Source organism: Argiope bruennichi, chromosome 3 (genome assembly GCF_947563725.1).
Source record: "Argiope bruennichi chromosome 3, qqArgBrue1.1, whole genome shotgun sequence".
In the NCBI taxonomy this organism is placed as follows: Eukaryota; Metazoa; Arthropoda; class Arachnida; order Araneae; family Araneidae; genus Argiope; species Argiope bruennichi.
Window position 1 is genome coordinate 983,912 of NC_079153.1, and position 18,185 is coordinate 1,002,096.

Genomic DNA, 18,185 nt, shown 5'->3' on the forward strand with positions numbered 1-18,185 from the left:
GAAACTAAACTTTAAAATTAATTATAATGCATAATTGAAATTTTTGTTAAAAATTTAAAAAAAAAATGTTTTTTTTAGTAAAAATTTAATATGCGAGAAACAACATTTAGTAGTTCTAAATCCAACAGCCAAGTCTGTAAAACATTTTGAATGATTTTTTTTTTGATCCTGAAATGTTGTATTACGCATGGCATAATTTGAGGATAGTATATATCAGCATAGAAATATTTCCATGTTAAAAATGTCCAAGTTACTGGAAACAGTTTAGTCCCAAACGGAGATTTCGAATATTAACTTTCGCTCATTTCTACGGAATTAGCCTGAATGTGATCAATAACCCATAAATAACTTTTTTGTTCTGAGGAAGGTGATTAAAATTTTCAGATTTTTTACAAATTGTCAAACTATTTGCTCCATTTTCAAGTATTCGTCCATAAATAATAAAAAATGATTTTGCAGGAATAACGAAAAATATCAATAATAATTTATTTAAACATATCTGAAAATGTAAGGCTTACATTCCGAATGCAATTTCGGAATCTGAGAATCTTCAAAGAGTCAATTGAACAAAAATTATTTTTGTTAGTATAATCCATTTACTTTTTTTCTTCGTCATTTCTACGTTTTAGACTGGAATTTATAATTCATATTCTTATAAATATTATGAAATTTAAACTTCAGAGATGACGTGAAATTCAATAATGGATGACACATACAAAAATGGAAGCATCATTCATTGAATTGACGAATCATTAAGCCCCGAAGAAAGTTGTGCCATTTTAGCGAGAGCGAGTAAGTTTGCAAACTCTGAAAAACATTTCACATCAGTCAATGAGTGAAAAATCGGTTTTTATAAACATGAAATACATCAAGTTAAGTAAATGATTTTAAAAAGAATGAATTTAGTTGACACTTTTTAATCTTTTACGATTCATTTCTGCTCTTGGTGCACAACTGAGTCTCGGCGTCTCTTCCAAGAGATCCATTACCGTTTCATTTTATTTCCCTCAGCTTCTTTGTTTACTTCCTCTTCTTCGTCCTTCCGCCTTCGTAAATCTGCCCTAAACGAAGTACAAAATTAAATCTCGTACAAGTTTGTTTTGATTTCTTCAAAAGAACTGTCTCTTTTGCAAGATTATTTCTCTTTCAGTAACAGATCCTAAAACCTGCCGAAGATTTTTTTTATTTACTTTACGCTTACATAGTAATTATATTCACGTTTGAAATATTTGAAGTATGAAGATATTTGTCATATTTCCTTCGAGCTGTCACCACCATTCGAAGTCCCGAAAATTCTTTCATCTAGAAACTTTTTCTTTCTTACACAGAATCGATAGGAAAATTCGTTTTTACTTTCTTCTTTTAGCCATTCACATCGTATTCTCAAGAGAATGCTGGCTCCAACAATTGCTTTCATTTCACTTCAAACAATAATAGTGTAATGATTAGTTTTTTAGAAAAAAAGGAAATAATCCCAGAAAATGTTTGCTTTGTAGAAATTAGATATAGTCAGCGTAGGTGTGAAAGGAATAGAAACAGGTCTCAATGACAAAACTCCCGTCACTGAGAATGACAAATCCTGCATGAAATCAATGTCCGTTCGAACCCTTAACCACGAACATAAAAGCTTGGCTAAAGTTTTAGGTTTCGATTCACCTGGTTTAATTAAATCAACATTCTGAGACCAATGACTTTTATATAATGAAATGGATATAAATAATGTCTGTCTCTCTCTATCATAGCTGTATTATGCTTAGTACTTGCATTTATTTTAGTTTCTCTAATAGGACGAGGAAAAAAAGGATTGCAATATGACAAAAAAAAAATATCGAATCCTACGTTTCGACGAATCTCCAAGTTTCAAATCTCTCGAAACATGATTTACATGATATCTCGAAAACATGATGAACCATTCAAATGGGCACGCATTAAATGGGTAGATTTCTATCAAATTTTGAGCCGACACCGTTCAGAGGTCTGCCCGAATATAAGTTAACACCAAACGAAGAGAACTGTATGATTAAAATTGAATGCCCAGATTTAATATCTCATCTGTAGATAGCTATAAAGCATGGAACCAAAACCATTAAGTGGATGACCGTCTTTCATTTCACAAGCATGTGAGCCTCGATAAATAAGAAACGTAAGGAGTTTTGAAATTGGATGTGTCGCAGCCCCATTTCCAGTTTTGATTTCGTTCGGTTCGTGTAAAACTAAAATTCGATTTCCGGATATTATTCACTACATGGCAATCAAGTATAGTCAAGAGTAGGGTTTATACAAAAACCGACTTTTTGAAAAACCGGTTTTCAAATTCGATATTTCCAAAAAAAACCCCAGTTTTAGCCGGTTTTCGAATTTTTGTCAAAAAAATTTAATACGGAAAAATAAAATCTAATAATCTAAATTTTCATATCTATTCTACTTAATGAGGCTGTAATCACTTGTCTCTCAGAAATATAATAATCAAGATCATATTTTGTTTACGTTAAGTAACCTGTTTTAGATTTTGTCAAAAAATTTTAAGAGATAATATCTAATTATGAAATTTCACAAAAGCATGTTTTATGTTTTTTAAAATTGTATTCTATTTTTTTTTAAAAAGTAATAAATTTCTAACTAATTTAATTACAGCAATATAAATGCATGTATTAATAATAGTTTTCAACAACAGACACTTTTCTAAAAGTGACTGCTATTAAAAACTATTTCTTTTCGTCTTCTAAAAACTTTTCTATATTAATAGAAAAGTTTTTAGAAGACGAAAAGTCTTTAAATAATAATTAAGTAATATTTTGAGAGGACAAGTTTTTTTTTTCTAATTCTCTAGCTTTAATTACGCTACTACAAAGAAATGCTTAAAAGACTATTTATTTTATTGCAGAAATAAAAAAAAAAATCTACATTATAATCAGTTCTCTAAGAGTAAAGAAAACGACTAGAATGTAATCATTAGATATCTAAATTTCGAAGAAAAAGGAATAGATTCACCTATTCAACCTGTTTTTTCCATTTATTTTTACCCATCTTAAAGAAGAGTTGATCTATCGAGGGAGCTTAGAATATATTCCTGGCGATCCATTATCACTCTTATTCCTTCTTCTTCAGTTTCTGTCCTTTTTCTTCTTCCTTTACATCTAAATTCTTTGTTTATTTCATCTGTTTTTTGTTCTCCCATTTTCTCTGGTTCTTCTTTGGTCTGGAGGGTCTCCAACTCCTGTAAAACTTTGATTTGGTTTTTTAAAAAAACATTTCTTACTTGTCACATTTTTTTAGCATATCAGAATCGAGAATCTGTCAGTGACATCCTTTGATTTAGTTTGCCCTTACCTGGCAATTCAGTTACCAAAGTGGAATAGAAGTGAAGAGCATGTCCTCGTTATTTTCGTCATTTATTTTAAACTTTAAATAAAACAAATGGTCACATGAATAAAAAAATAATGGTCGCATGATTTGATTCTGTTTAAATCTTAGTTATAAAAATTTCAACAATATTCTATTCTTGATGAACAAAAGCAGTCATCTGTAAAATGGTTCTAAAAATTTAAGATGAAAAATAATCTTGCTTTAAAAAAAGAGAGAATTATAGAGTAGAGAGAAGAGAAGTTCAACAATATCTTAAACTTTAGAGTATATTACAGGGATGCCTAAAGACAATGCTAAATTTAATCTGATATTGCTTTATATTTCACCTTATTAAATAACAATGAGCTTTCAGTATTCTATGTGAAATGATTTAATATTAATCAGAGATAATTATTGTCAGTCAACTTCTTCTAATGCTAATGATCAAAGTAAAGCTTAATTGTTTTAATATTGTCTTCTTTTTTTTGTGGCGCAGCAATGTCATGGAATTTTACATTGTTTATAATAATATTTCTATATATTTATCGTTATTTTCAATATACTGGGTTACATTTTCTATTTTACAAAAAATAAAATCTTAATTAGTAAACAGCTTGTTAATTTGATTTCATATCATGTGAAAATTTTGTTCTCACTCGACTTAAATAGTAGTATTAAGACTGTCTGCAACTTACGTCCATTCCATAAAGTCATTGAAATGTTCCACTTTTGAGGATATTTTCTAAATGAAATTACCTTGCTGAGGTAGCGTTGATTCATTGAAACCCTATGATGAAATAATATTGATTCCCTGTTAATAACTCTAATTGCTTATTTTGAGTTCAGTTTTATAAAATTTAGCTTGAAATTCAATCGCATCTGTACTAATATTTATATAGAATTATATTAGAAAACTCTCAATAGATTTCGTAGACACCAGGAAATGTGCTTAAAGGGAATGGGTCGCTAATATATTTTAATTTAGATCGCTTCGAGAATTTTTTTTAAATAATAACCTATTCTGTTCTTTATAAAAGCAATCACAAAAGTACAACAACGAAAATGGAATTCACATGCAAACTTATCCAGGTAAAATATTATGGGCATCAAATTTAAGTAAACTGCTTAAGCAAATTGAATTTTTGAGAATGAGAAGTGAATATGCTAATGTTATTTCTGTTATAAACTGCTTAATCTTATGTCAGATAAATATGATCTGGTTCAGACTTATTTGCTTTCTTCTTGAATTCACCTAAAACTGTTTTTTGTGCCTTTTTTATCTGTTTTCATAAACCTTCGAGGAGCAGAATTTTTGCTTTCTTTTTTCCTTTAATTTGTAGGTTTTAAATTATATGAAATATAATTGCTTAGCGTAAAATAGACTTATTATGTTATGAAAACTTCTTAAAATTTTTTGAATGATCGAATGAAATTGGCACGAATATTGCTAGTAGTATTTTTTATTTTTGCTAGTTATGTTAATTTTTGCTTTTTATATGACAGATTAATACAATAATTATGAAATCTTAGCTACAACTGTAGAAGATGTTTATGCCACATTTTAAAAATACAAAATAATCAGTACCGAACGAAACATATTTTAGGTTCGAACTTATAAAAATTGTAGTTCCTGATAAAAAGAATTTGTGATCTAAGAGATCATCGTATCCAATCATCGTAACTTATTATATGTAGCATATAATAAGTTATTCCGAAAAGTTAATTTGATTAATGACGGAGAAGTCTTTTGAGAGTGGATTCTACAAATATGCAAACCAAGCCACCAGCCAAAGCAATTCCAACAATTTTATCATAACAACAAGAATTGTAAATGTTTTTTGACTGAATCGACTGATTGGTTGTGTCCAGAATCTTCGTTCATGCCAATCATCTTCTACTCCGTTTCATCCACTGTCCTAATATTCATGTCACCCCAGATTCCATGGTGGCAATGCCCAAAACTCTATTTTGGGAGTTCTGATCCAAACATTTTTCTTGAATTAATATCAATAAATCATAATAAAATCTATATTTTGATCTTTAGGAAATATTTTAAATTCAAAAACCATTTTGTAATGCAGTTATCAGCCGAGCATTCAACAGGGTGCTGCTTTTTATATTCTGTTTCTTAAGAAAGACACAAACAGTTTTCAGAAAAACTGAAATATCGGATCTTGACTTTTACTGTTTAGTTTTACTGCAGTCATTAATAATACGGATATTCGCTGAGAATAAAATGCGAATATTACCGACAGGAAGAATGACTCTATTTCATTTCATATCAAAATGGCTAGTCCTGATATATTCAAAAGAGTTATGAATAAACATGACGAAGAAGAAAAAGAGCGGTTGAAGGGTCTGAAATCGTCCAATTCTCTGTTTCATTTGAGAACAATAACTTTTGATGTGCTTTCAACAGTACTATTGTTGTTGTGTTTTTAGTACTATCTTCCTCTTCAGTGGTGGTCCTAAGCCTCATCATAAATAATGACCTTTTTCTAGCTACCTTTTCCTCCGATGCGCCGCATAAAAGAGATATTCTTATCAGATAACTTCCCTTTTATAAATTATTCGCTATTGTGCTGAAATTGTAGAATAAGTAAAAAAAAAAAAAAAAAGAATAATAAAAATGACATCTGTTGGAAATACCCTTCTACACTTTTGTCTTTAAAACATATTTATGATTTTATATCATCACTGCGAGATCGAAATTCCTGCGTCAAATCTATCAAAACATTTGAATGATATCGCATTAAAGCAGTCGTATAGATGATCTCAATGAGTTCAGCTCTCACATTAAGATTCATCAAACTTTGCTGCGAACGGTTTTTGACATTTCGGGAAAATGGAAGTATCATTCGATGGCAAATGATATAACAGGATGATATTTATAATATGTATTAAAAATGGATATAAGGGAAAGATACTTTTCTAAAACAAATCGACTGTTTCAAGGTACAATTTATTTTGCAGTTTGAGGATAGCGATCATTCGATAACTCAATGAAAGAAATGACCATTCATCTAAAACATATGCCATCTCCTATATAATTGAATTTGTCATAAATGTAATGACATTTAACTTCGCCTCGGAAATTTTTTCATCGTTAAAAACCCACTTTTCTTCTTTATAAACAAGAAACATACAAGATTAAAAAAAAAAAAAGAGAAAGATAGGATAACTAGTCTCCTACCAAAATTATATTCTAAACATCAAACTCGCAATAAACTGCTCACAGCAAAATGAATTTGAGGATCGCGAGGTTTTTCGATGCATGGAGTAAATGGGATAGTGAAATAATTTTCATTAATACCTGCACGCAGTGGTGCGTAGACGAGCATCATTGGGCTCACCTGTCGATTCTTGCTGTTTCAGGTCGATATTTCCCATCGGCTTACCTGAGGAGTTCTCCTTCGTGGCAACCTTCCGGAAGAAGAATGGTCGGAAAGACCCCTGGTTCCTCATCAGAATTAACGACATCCTGGGGAAGCCCCAATTCGGCATAACACTTTATCCGAGGAAACAGATGCTGGAGTTCTACGCGCTGGATTTTGAAGGAAAGCTGCAGACGATAAGATTCGGAGATGTCGAGGTACGAAGCATTCCGGAATGCTCTAGCCTGTCCATTTATCTCTATTCTATTTTAGCGATTCATAACATTGTTTTATTAATAATTTTGTCACGACATTAATAAATTGAAGATTGCAGGTGCCCACATATCGATAATATCATTTCATATTTAATCGAAGTTCATAAAACGCATTTTTAGAATTATGTCTCTCTGTGAATAAGATAGCTAAAAAATCATCATGTTAGTGTGTTGGAATTTCGTATGCACGACTTGCAGCATAATGATTTCTTTAAATCAAATTTTGGATGAAATGAGCCCAAGGAATAACCGTTCGTCCGCGAGAATGCGAATACCGAAGTTCAAAAATGCAAATGAATGGAATTTAATTTGAATATTATGAATGAAGTTTAATTTTTATTTTAGATATGCGATTTCGCGTAAACTCTTAGACCATGTGTTTGAACATCTGTCTGTCTCCGCATCCGCGTGTGTTTAAGAAAGAGCTGAGTAAATGAAATGGGTGTGAGGCCTGTTTGTGTTCAAATTTGATCCCCGTCTGGGGAGAGGAAGACGTTCAAAGCACACATTCGGTTTTCTTCATTATTATTACAAATGCAAAGCGGCATATTGAGCTATAACGTGTAGGGTTTGGGTTGGAAGGGAGGAGGATAATTTAAGCTTGAAGATGTTGCCTTAGAGGGTTTACTCCGTCCTCCCCGCCTGGTTCCCGCCATCCATTCTGGGGATCTGCCTTTCACAAAGAGAACTCAAACGAAGATGCCAGCATGTCTAAGTGTACGAGATAGTCGGAAGAAAGACGTTCTCAGTGGCTTTCCAATAAACAATCCTTCATTTAAAAAAAATCCATATGCTTGGAAGTACCAATTCGTGTAAATGGGTATTTAACTGTCATTAATCGCTAACAACAGTTGTGATTTTAAAGTGCCGAAATGTTAAAAAGCAGCAACAGCGATAACAACAACTGGGGTGAGTATAAAGGGGTAAAAAGGCAACTGATCTCTTAGGAAACAATGAAAGGGATTAGATAATCATTCGGCTCCGTTAGGACACACATAATTGATTCTTGAATTTAAAAGAATTATCAGTAGGAAAACTTTTTGAAGGAATTCGAGGGAATTTGTTTAGTCAGTTCATTTAAAGTCTCAAATTAAATATATAATATCAGTTATGATGGAATCACTGATATTAGCACATGGACACTGAAATTATTAGAGGCTCGCGATGTTGAAGCCTAATGAAAGGAATCCAATTATTTAGAGAATCTTCATGTTTAATTAAATGAAAGATCATCTAGGACATAATTAGATATGCCCCTTTTACTTCCGGATACTTTATTTGAATATCATGTAACCTAAATAAAGAACATCTTGCTTTCAGTATTGGAGAAAGAAGTTTCTGCGATTACAACATCAGAAAAGATAAGCTGAGAATTTCTTATCCGTTTATTTTGAAGAAAAATGTTTGTGAATTATATATTAGCGAAAATGACCTACGTAATACTGCATGGGTATTTATTCACATATTCTTGGCTACTTTTATTAATATTGAAATTCCATGAAAATATTTTTAAAGCATACGAATTCTTTAAATTTGCATTTAGAGATTTATAATAAATACTTTAAATATGCATAATTTTATTTGAGGAACAATACTCAATGGATTGCCAACAAATATTCAATGCTAATGAAAGGTGATAGTTTGACAAATCGTTTGTAGACATATGCGACAAATTTAAGAAAATTTAAGTCCTTTACTGACTTGTAAAGGTGGCCTTAAAAATTGATTTAAAATTAAGAAGTGTTTTGATTTGGGAATTTTTGTGGAATGTAGTATCAATACTCTTCTGCATAACTTCAACTGTGAACTTCTGATTTGCTTTCCCTTTTCTATTTAAAGACCAAAGACAAATTTGAGACCACGCATCATTTAAAGTATTCAAGTAGATCTGGAGTGTTTCCTAACTGAAGACATTTCGTCATTTCAATTCCGTTTCCTGGAACAGATTTACTTAGAAACAAGAAAATATTTTGTAGCGTTACTTGTGAAAAAATGAAAACTACAAGCATGTAAAAATAACCGTTGTCTATTTGCCCAATATGGCAATAAACACTTTTTAAAAGAAACAGACAGTTCCTTTGATTCATTTCGAGTGATTTAAGCCTTTTATCAAAGATAGGATTTGCTACCACTTTCTGTAAGTCTTATTACCGAATCAATCAATAGTGATTAGTTTTGTCAGTTTTATGGAATTCCGACATAAATAATTATGGGTTTGTTCAATTTTTTTAAAATCTTGAACAAAGAAAAATTGAAAATCTTACAACTCTAATTAAATAAAGATAATTACTCAACATATGCAGCAGGACAAAATTATATATATATATATATATATATATATATATATATATATAATACACTGAAATTGTAAGGAAGTTCATAAATACAAACTTTTATGTTATAAATCTTGCAGAAATCGAACCAAATTTAGAAAACTGTGAAATATTGTACTGGATTTTCATTGTTCACAAAATTATATCCATTGAAATAATAGGTTTTCCCTTAGAAAGAAGTATTAATATTTTTAAGAGAAAGTATTAATATATGTTATAGAAGTGCAAGATAAGATTGATTCCCCCATACGCATATCAAAACGGAGAATAGAAATATAAAGAAATCTTAATATTATGGGTCTCTGCAAAGGCATCATCTTTGGAGATATTTTCATTTGTTGAGATGTGATCGCGTATGCAGCGTTGGTGAGAACATAATACCGGTTCGGGGAAATGCTTCTCAAAAAGAGGGATTTGATGTTAAAAAAATCTATAAAGGAGCTCTATGAAATCACCTTGGCTTCAATAAATAGAAATTGGAGTGAGAACCGCTCTCTTCCATTTTCATGGTTTTTGGCTCAATAGTATGAATAGAAGCATGAACTGGATGGGTAAATCTCATCCAGTTTCAGTATATTCATGAGAAGATAAAAGAGAAAATCTCTGAATAACGCTCGGGGTTCTAAAAAGTTCTATTACTAAATACTCGAAGAAAGTTTTGTTTTATTTTTTAACTTTAAATGAGCAATTGTTGTACATAAATAAATTTATTTTGTGTATCTCTGAAATGGCTCAAACGATTTGGATCAAATTTTATATTAAGATGAGGTTTTTCTTTTTAATTTTATCTATATAGGCCTTTTCTGAAAAAACGCGATTTTTTGAACTTGTCGCATGAAGACACTTTTCTCTCTCTACAAAACAGGTCGATGACAACCAATGGCACAAAATCGACTTGAGCGTTTTCCAAGACAGGGTCGTCTTGTACATGGACTGCGAGAAACAGTCCTCCATGGCCATCGATCTCAGAGGTCCGATAGATGTTAATGGCGACATAATGATAGCCAAGTATCAGGACGACAGCGACACCGTGCCGGTGAGTTCCCGACAGGAGCGTTCATGTTTTATGGACTTCTATCCCCGCTTTGCTATTTTACTGATGTAATGTTTTGTTCTCTCTTTTGTTTTTCAGCTGGAGCTGCAGTGGATGGTAATGAGTTGCGATCCGACAAGGCCAGAAAGAGAAACTTGTGATGAATTACCTGCAAGTGTTTTTTTTTTTTCCTTTACGTATATATAGTTTTTGTAGTAAGAATTTCTTATTCAATGCTAGAAAAAAATGTTGCTTTTAGCTTTTACATTATAAAGCTAAATTTAGGGCGAATTTTATCTTATGACAAAAATGATTTAAATTGAAAGGAATTACAGGATTTTTTTTGTTTAATCAATTTATTTAAGATAAATTTGTTTTAATAAGGTTACATAAATGACTCACAAATCGTTTCGAGTTTCTAAGGGACAAGCTGCTACGAAAACCTATAAAAATGTCATTAACGCCTCTTGCATAAAGATCATTCATTACTTATAACCGAGAAATAAATCTGTAAAATTATAATTTTTTTAAACTTTTTGTTACACTTTACATTAATTTATAATCTCGTAAATAAAATAACATTTGGATATTTCCAAGAATTCTGGAAGAGTACTAATAAATAGTACAAGACCTCTGAAACTACTAAACAAAATTTCTTCCAAATTTCCATTATTGATTTGAAAAAGAGATTCAAAACACTGAAAATATTTTGTACAATTCATTCAAAGTTTTAGTTCTTCAATAGGCTCCGAAGGGAATCCGATAATTTAAATCTGTGATCATATATTCCCATCGTAAACGTTACAGCAGCCGCTACTTCAAATTCATTATTCAAAATAAAAAGACGTGAATAGTCGTAGATGCAACTGTTCCGTATTTATAACCTTTTCTCTTTTGTTGCGGAAATAGCCATTTTGTCTTTATACAAACGATTTAGTGCGATTTAAAATAAAGAATTTTTAATGACATTTTAACTACCTCGATTCAATTGAATGAGTTAAATTCCCTTGATACTCATTTATTTGAATCTAGATATTGGTTTTACTTTATTTATAAAGAAGTAATATGATAATTATCATATTTTTTGATCAGAGATTTATTCCGTATCTAAAAGTATTCTCATTTTATAAAAGGCTACAAATGACATTTAGGATAAATATTGCTAATTTTAGTAACAGCGGGGTATACATTTGCCTTTTAGCCTAAAAAGAAGAAACCAGTTGATGAAAAATGCCCTATTTGTCCTCCTGGAGCACCTGGTTTCAACGGAACGGAGGTAATTTTATAAATCTTAAGATATTTCTCTTACAACTGAAGGTTACTTTTTAAAGTGCTTCTACGTCATCACTGCGCACGAATCATTAAAGGAGGGAGGGGCGAGACAAGAAAAAGAATGATTTAGTTCATATTATTCATATTATGGATAAGGCTATCTTTCCACAATGCTGGACATAAAAATTGACCACGAGAAACCATTGGCCTTCTTACATTGATTGTTAGATGGTATTCTTGTATTTTCATTAAACGTGTTCTAATTTTCAAAGTCTGCTGCGTAGCATCTCATTGAATAGCAGCGAATGTATCTTATTATTCTATGTTGTGTAAATACAGTTTTTATAATCACTGTTTATTTATATATCTCATTCCTCCTGCCAAAAAAAGTCTTTTAATTTTTTAAATCAAAGTAAGATGCCATAATAAATGTAAGATTCCATTTCATTTATATGCATTTGTTACTTATCATTTTTTTTTCATGATCAACGAGATCCACGAACTGTTCCAAATCATATTTTAAGGCACGTAGGCACATTTTAACAATCTCAACTTTAGAAAACATGCTATTTCCAAAGGAATAACTTAAATGTTCTTGTCGTGGACTCGGAAGGCACAACAAGAACATTTAAAGCAATAGAAGCAAGGCTTGAGATGCATAAAAAAAAAGGAGCTGTTTTCTAAGATATTGTAATTTGTTTCCTGCCATTCATGACATGAGCTGAAACTTCCGAAGAAGGCGCAATGCAGCTCCTGCGAATTGTGAAGTCTTTGAATTATCAGGAAACAAGGGAAGAATGCTGCAAAATCTACACACTTTGTCTCAACGAATGATAAAACTTAGAAGGGAAATTCAAGTTTAACTTTTGAAATAAAAAATACGATTTTGAGTTTTATTTATTTATAACGAGACAGAGTTTTAAACACAATAACCCTTTCAATACATCCTGTTCCAAAAATGTATTTAAAATATATCAAGAATTGTTATTTTATTACAAAACATATCTAGAATTCTACTCTTTGGTTTATGTGTATAGGAAGTTTCATATTGAATACACTCATTTCTGTGAGATAAAATTAATTTAATTTGCAATAAAAACGCTTTGTCCATAATATCTTAAAAATAAAATTTCGCTTCGTTGCAAAAATATTTACAAAATATCGTTTCTCAATAAACATTTTAAAAAATTTGCTACTAAAGACTTAAATTACTGTGATGATTGAAATTTTTCTTTTGATAGTGAATCAGGTACGATCTGAAAAATCTTACGTTATGATATCTTGCGATAGATTTTGAATTTATAGAAAATATTTTGAACTTCATTTTTTCTATCATTATCAACTATTCTTACAATTATTATCAATGCAATTCAATTGTGCCTCCCATATTTGCGCAGCTGAAATAACAGTTGTGAAATTTGTCAGAAAACTGCTTTATTTTCAAAATTTTCATTTCTGATTTGAGACAAGAAGAATCAGAAATTTTGTGAGAGAAAATATCAGAATAATTTTTTTAAGATAATAGATGCAAAGCATGCACTCATTTCTTCGTATAAGTTAAGATTTTGTTCAAGGAATTATAATATAACTGAACGCTTGTGATTGTAACTATTCGGTCTCATTAGATACAAACTTGTTGTCCAAATTTGTTTTATAGCTAAAACAGTACAAATGACAAAGTATAAAATGCGTATATTTATATAGCTTGCTAATTAGTTAATTTTTTATTACTTTAGTCAATATATTTCTAATACTGATTTTTTAAAAGTTTTTCAAATGTTACATAAAAGTGTTCACAATGAGTCATTTTGGGAATAATAGCAATGAAATAATTGTTTCTTCTCTGAATTATAAATTTAAACAAAAATAAAGTGATGAAATATCTACCCTTTTAATCACGACTAATAACCTTTACTGTATAAAAAAGAAGTCCGAATTTCTTCTTTGATCAGATCAATTGCATATTATTTGTTTGATTGTGATAAATTTCATTCAAAATTGAATTTTTCTTATGTGTACTGCATATATGATCTACACACGGTGATGGTGTAAGGAAATCAACAATTTATTAAATGAATATGCAACGTATAAATTATTTTTTCTGGGACAAATATGAAACGATAATTATTTCTTATTTTTCTTAGACATTTTAAATACTATTTTAAGAACTATCCGATATAGTATAAAATATTTCTTCTGATGACCTTCATACTTACTCCAAGATACAAAGCATTCATTCTATGTATTGCCGAGACGAAGCATGCTTTCATACGTAAGTAAAAATTTGTTCCACCGTATTTTTACTTGGCTGGGTTAGTTAGGCAGCATGGGTATCAAAACACTGTAAAGACATGTTTGATAGCTTTAGAGCAGCATATGAATACAGAAATTTAAAAATGCACTTATTAATCTCTAATCTTTTTATCTAAGATGATTTTTACATCTTTTATCTAAGATGATCTATTTATCTATAGATTTTCGTAGAACCTGAAATAATAGACAGAGTTCGTGAGCAATTACAGACATAGTTACTTTTCGATTTGAAAAGTAATTGTACTCATAAGATTTATTATATGTGAATATGAGTGGGGTCATCACTGTGAATATCAATTTCACAGTAATATCCATTATTTTAAGATTATGGATACAGTTACTTTTTGCATTGCAAGGAAGTAATTATTCCTTATTTGAAAAAAAAAGAGATTATTTTGTATTGGAAGCTCTAGTTATTGTTAAGCTATTAAATTAAAAGCCGCAAGTGAATTATATTATTATAGTAATGCTTCTTACTTCATCCAAGGGAACTCTGATTTGCAGTCGCCATGCAAAGATATATGTAGCATAACAAAATATTTATTGCATTAAATTAATATTGTATATCTTAATTTTGTATAATTCCTTGATATTGCGCATCTCTGCATATCTTGAAAATTTTATTCTTTTATAAATTTCAAATTTCCTTAATGAGTACATTTCATTTTATACGCTCTTCAAAAGAAATTCTGAACTTTTCGGATGCATGTTCCCGAGTGTTGCGTGAGGAAGACATCATGTCGAGGCAGCACCTATTTCGGAACTATATTTTGTCTCTTGCACCCTTACAAAATGATGTAAATTCGTGACATGGCATCAGCATTATTATTCGCCGTAACAAGACGCACTTGTGGCCATCACATAATCTCTGAAAAAAAGCCAACTGATGGTTCTCCTGCTTTACCCTAATCAAAAAAATCTGTTATAATTTAGAAATAATTTTATTTTGTGAAAATATTTTACTAGTAGAAGAATTTTTATGTTTAGGGGCCTCCCGGCCTTCCTGGTCCACCCGGTCTGCCCGGTGAACGAGGACCACAAGGACTGCCAGGAGTGCAAGGACCCAGGGGCATCACTGGAGAACCGGGGATACCAGTAAGTACAATATAATGTGCTAACAAGAAGCTGATTTTCAGAAATGACCCTTTAAAAAAGTTTTTTTCCTTTTTTTCCCGTTAACGTAGCATATATTAAAATTGGACTCAGTGTTGCAAAAGAGAACCAGCCGCCGTTTTCTGGATTACGAACTCAGTATAATATATTGGAACTAAATGTTCTTCGTTTGCTATTGAAAAGTCAGCCAATTATAGTTCTTTGTTGTTGCAATATAATAACCAATTTCAAATACATTCAGTTGAATATATAATTATTTTGCAAAGAAAATATTTTCTAAATTTGTTTTATTGCATGTATCTTACATCATACAATAAAAGCCTGCGTATTCGCCTGTAGATTCCAGTTATCAGACTTTTACACATCTACATGTCTATTTATTTATTATTTTTCTATTATTAATTTCATGTAAATATTCTTTATGCTATTTTTCTGTTTTTCATCATTTTTTCCTTACGTATATTTATTTTGTTTCTTAATTTCTTTTCATTTCAGAAGGAAGTAATTTTCAACTATAATTTTTTTTTATTCTGTCTAGCTTGTATTAAGTTTTTATATCCTTTGAATAAGCTGGGTGAGGGTATGAAGTAACAAAAACAACTGCATCTTAAAATAGCATTTTAGAATCCGTTCTCCATTGCATCATTTCACCCAATTAATTCATTTTCTCTCTCAATTATCATCTTTATTTTTTTAAATAATTTCCGTGTTCATTCATATGAAAATATGTATTACATTCATGAAAAAAATATATAAATAGTTTAATTTATTCAAATGAATTTAAAAGCGATGAAGGTTTCTAGGTGGTGTTGTTGTTGTCTCAGAACACAACAGGTTTGGTTTAGCTGAACTGCGTCAATGGATTGATAACAGGAACAAAAGGATCTTTATATGGCTGTTGGTCTAAGGAATCCATATATTCTGTTTTCCTCTAATGAGGATAGGAATACTGTTTTTTACTGCTCAGTGAAAATTTTGAAATTCTTTGTTCAACACGACGTAATAAATTGAATAGTTCCAATCTTCATAAAAGATGAACAATGGTATGGCTCATAAGGCAATGAAAATAATACAAAGTCAAACAAATAATGCGACTGTTCTTTTAATGATGGCGGGGATTTAAAGAGATAAAATGTGATTATTCGTTTCAGCTGTTGATTATTTAAAAGAACTGCTGGGAAGACAAAAGGTATTCAGATTTAGGTTCATGAATGGTAGCAGAATAGAAATTCGTGTTTGTTTGGTAAATAATGCAAATGAAAACGTAAAATAAAAGACCATTTTAAGAAAATTAATTTTCTGGTAAATTGTGTTTAATTCATAAATACCACAAATTTTGGAACGTCTTTTAAAATTTATTATATATCTCATACTCATTTCCATTTTTATTAAAATATTTTTATATCCGGCTGGGACTCAGAAGTAGCCAGTTGTCTTTGATTATATTTACATTAGATCTAGAACATCAATTGAAGATCTTTTAATTTATTTTTAGTTTAGAATTAAAAAGTTGTTTAAAAGCATATAGCAAAGTAAAAAATGGTTGTATTATTTACTTAGTCTTGGTAAAGTACATTATTATCTACAACTTATATGTAAGACTTTTCCTATCAATACTTGCTGAAATTTAGAAATTCTAAATTGCTCAGATGCATTATTAGAACATTGGACTGAAAGGTAAAATAGTTTGGATAGTTAAAACAAAATATTTTTTTAAAAGAAGGGAAGTGTCATTTATTAAAAAATGTATCCTAAAGAATGAATGCTTTTTTATTTATGTTACTTTAAATCCATTGAAAGTATAAAATTGCCCACATCAAATTTCTCATCTGAACTCGCTGCTTTGGTAAACAAGAATTTTTAAAAGCAAGCTAAAAGATTAATACCTTATTAATAATTAATATTTTTTGTATAAAACCAAAAATTACCCTAAATAACTAAATTTATTATTTCAAACAATGAAATTATTTGAAAAAAAAAACGAATTGTTCATTAAGTTCGAACTGATCGCATGTTGATTTTAAAACCACTTGTATGAGAATTATTTTAAAGTTAACCATATAAATATCCTTATGCGATTGTATGTAATTATGATGCAGGAGATAGTTGAAAACACCTTGCACTGATTCAAAATTAATATATATATCTCTATATTACTAGAAATAATCCGTTTGAAAATAATTTATCATTTGAAAATTATAGCTTTAGACACAAAGAATAAAATGCTTAATTAAATATTATTTTAATTCTTTGTGAAAATATCCGATTGTGAAAGTCATTTCCGGCTGCTTTATTCATTGCGTCTTAAATAATGAATGAACCCGAGTAAATGCATTAATGGATATTCTGTCAACAACAACCCCCCCCCCCAAATCTTCAATTAATTTCATTTTAATTTGGAAACTCCTTATCATTAAGAAAGATCAAAATTGCAAAAATATCCAGGATTTCATTAACAATTTTTTTTTCTTTCGAATAATTAAAATAGCTTTTTACGAGTAAAAACTGTCTCACAGGAATTCTATCTAACAAATGACTTTTTTCATTGTTTTCAGTAAGTTCTTACTGAAAAAATTAAACTAATTATCTTCATGTCGTACCATCATTAAGGGTTTTATGAATTGTACTCAGGTTTGCGAACAATAACGTTTTTCTAATGGGAATTAAAAATCAAATAAAGGTATCAAACGCTACCCATTTTTAATTATAAAAGTTTTCTTGCATGATTTCAGTTTTTCATTTCCCATTTTATCTTGCTCTTATTAACATTTATTTATATTGCGTTTAGGATATTGCTTATAGGCAATCCCAAAGAAGTGGTACGAGCGTTTATTTCATTAAAAATTGCATTTAAACATAGAGCTCCAGTTACAAAGTTTTATTAAGTATTAAAATTTGATCATTTATCTATGCATTTTGAAATCTGTGGAAGTTGGTAATAAAATATTAAATTTTTATACGATCCGCATTATGTACATGGGATTCCTAAATTTAGATGTGCTTATCACAAATTTAAGTGAGAACAATTATTAGGAATGCAAATTTATTCAATTAACGAAAACTATCATAATCAAATGTTTTTTTAGTATTGCATCCTTCAATCATCCCGGCTTGAAAGAAAACTTCT

The 18,185-nt window shown here is 30.1% G+C and overlaps 1 protein-coding gene across 2 annotated transcripts in view; it reads left to right on the forward strand.

Annotated features, from left to right (window-relative positions):
- LOC129962701 (collagen alpha-3(IX) chain-like) overlaps positions 1-18,185 on the forward strand; it is a 167,479-nt gene that overhangs the window by 68,248 nt on the left and 81,046 nt on the right. For both annotated transcript variants that reach the window (XM_056076633.1, XM_056076634.1), the window contains exons 5-9: positions 6,721-6,937; positions 10,193-10,363; positions 10,460-10,531; positions 11,562-11,636; positions 14,933-15,040. In XM_056076633.1, coding sequence (XP_055932608.1) covers positions 6,721-6,937; positions 10,193-10,363; positions 10,460-10,531; positions 11,562-11,636; positions 14,933-15,040 — 643 coding nt within the window. The remainder of the gene's footprint in view (positions 1-6,720; positions 6,938-10,192; positions 10,364-10,459; positions 10,532-11,561; positions 11,637-14,932; positions 15,041-18,185) is intronic.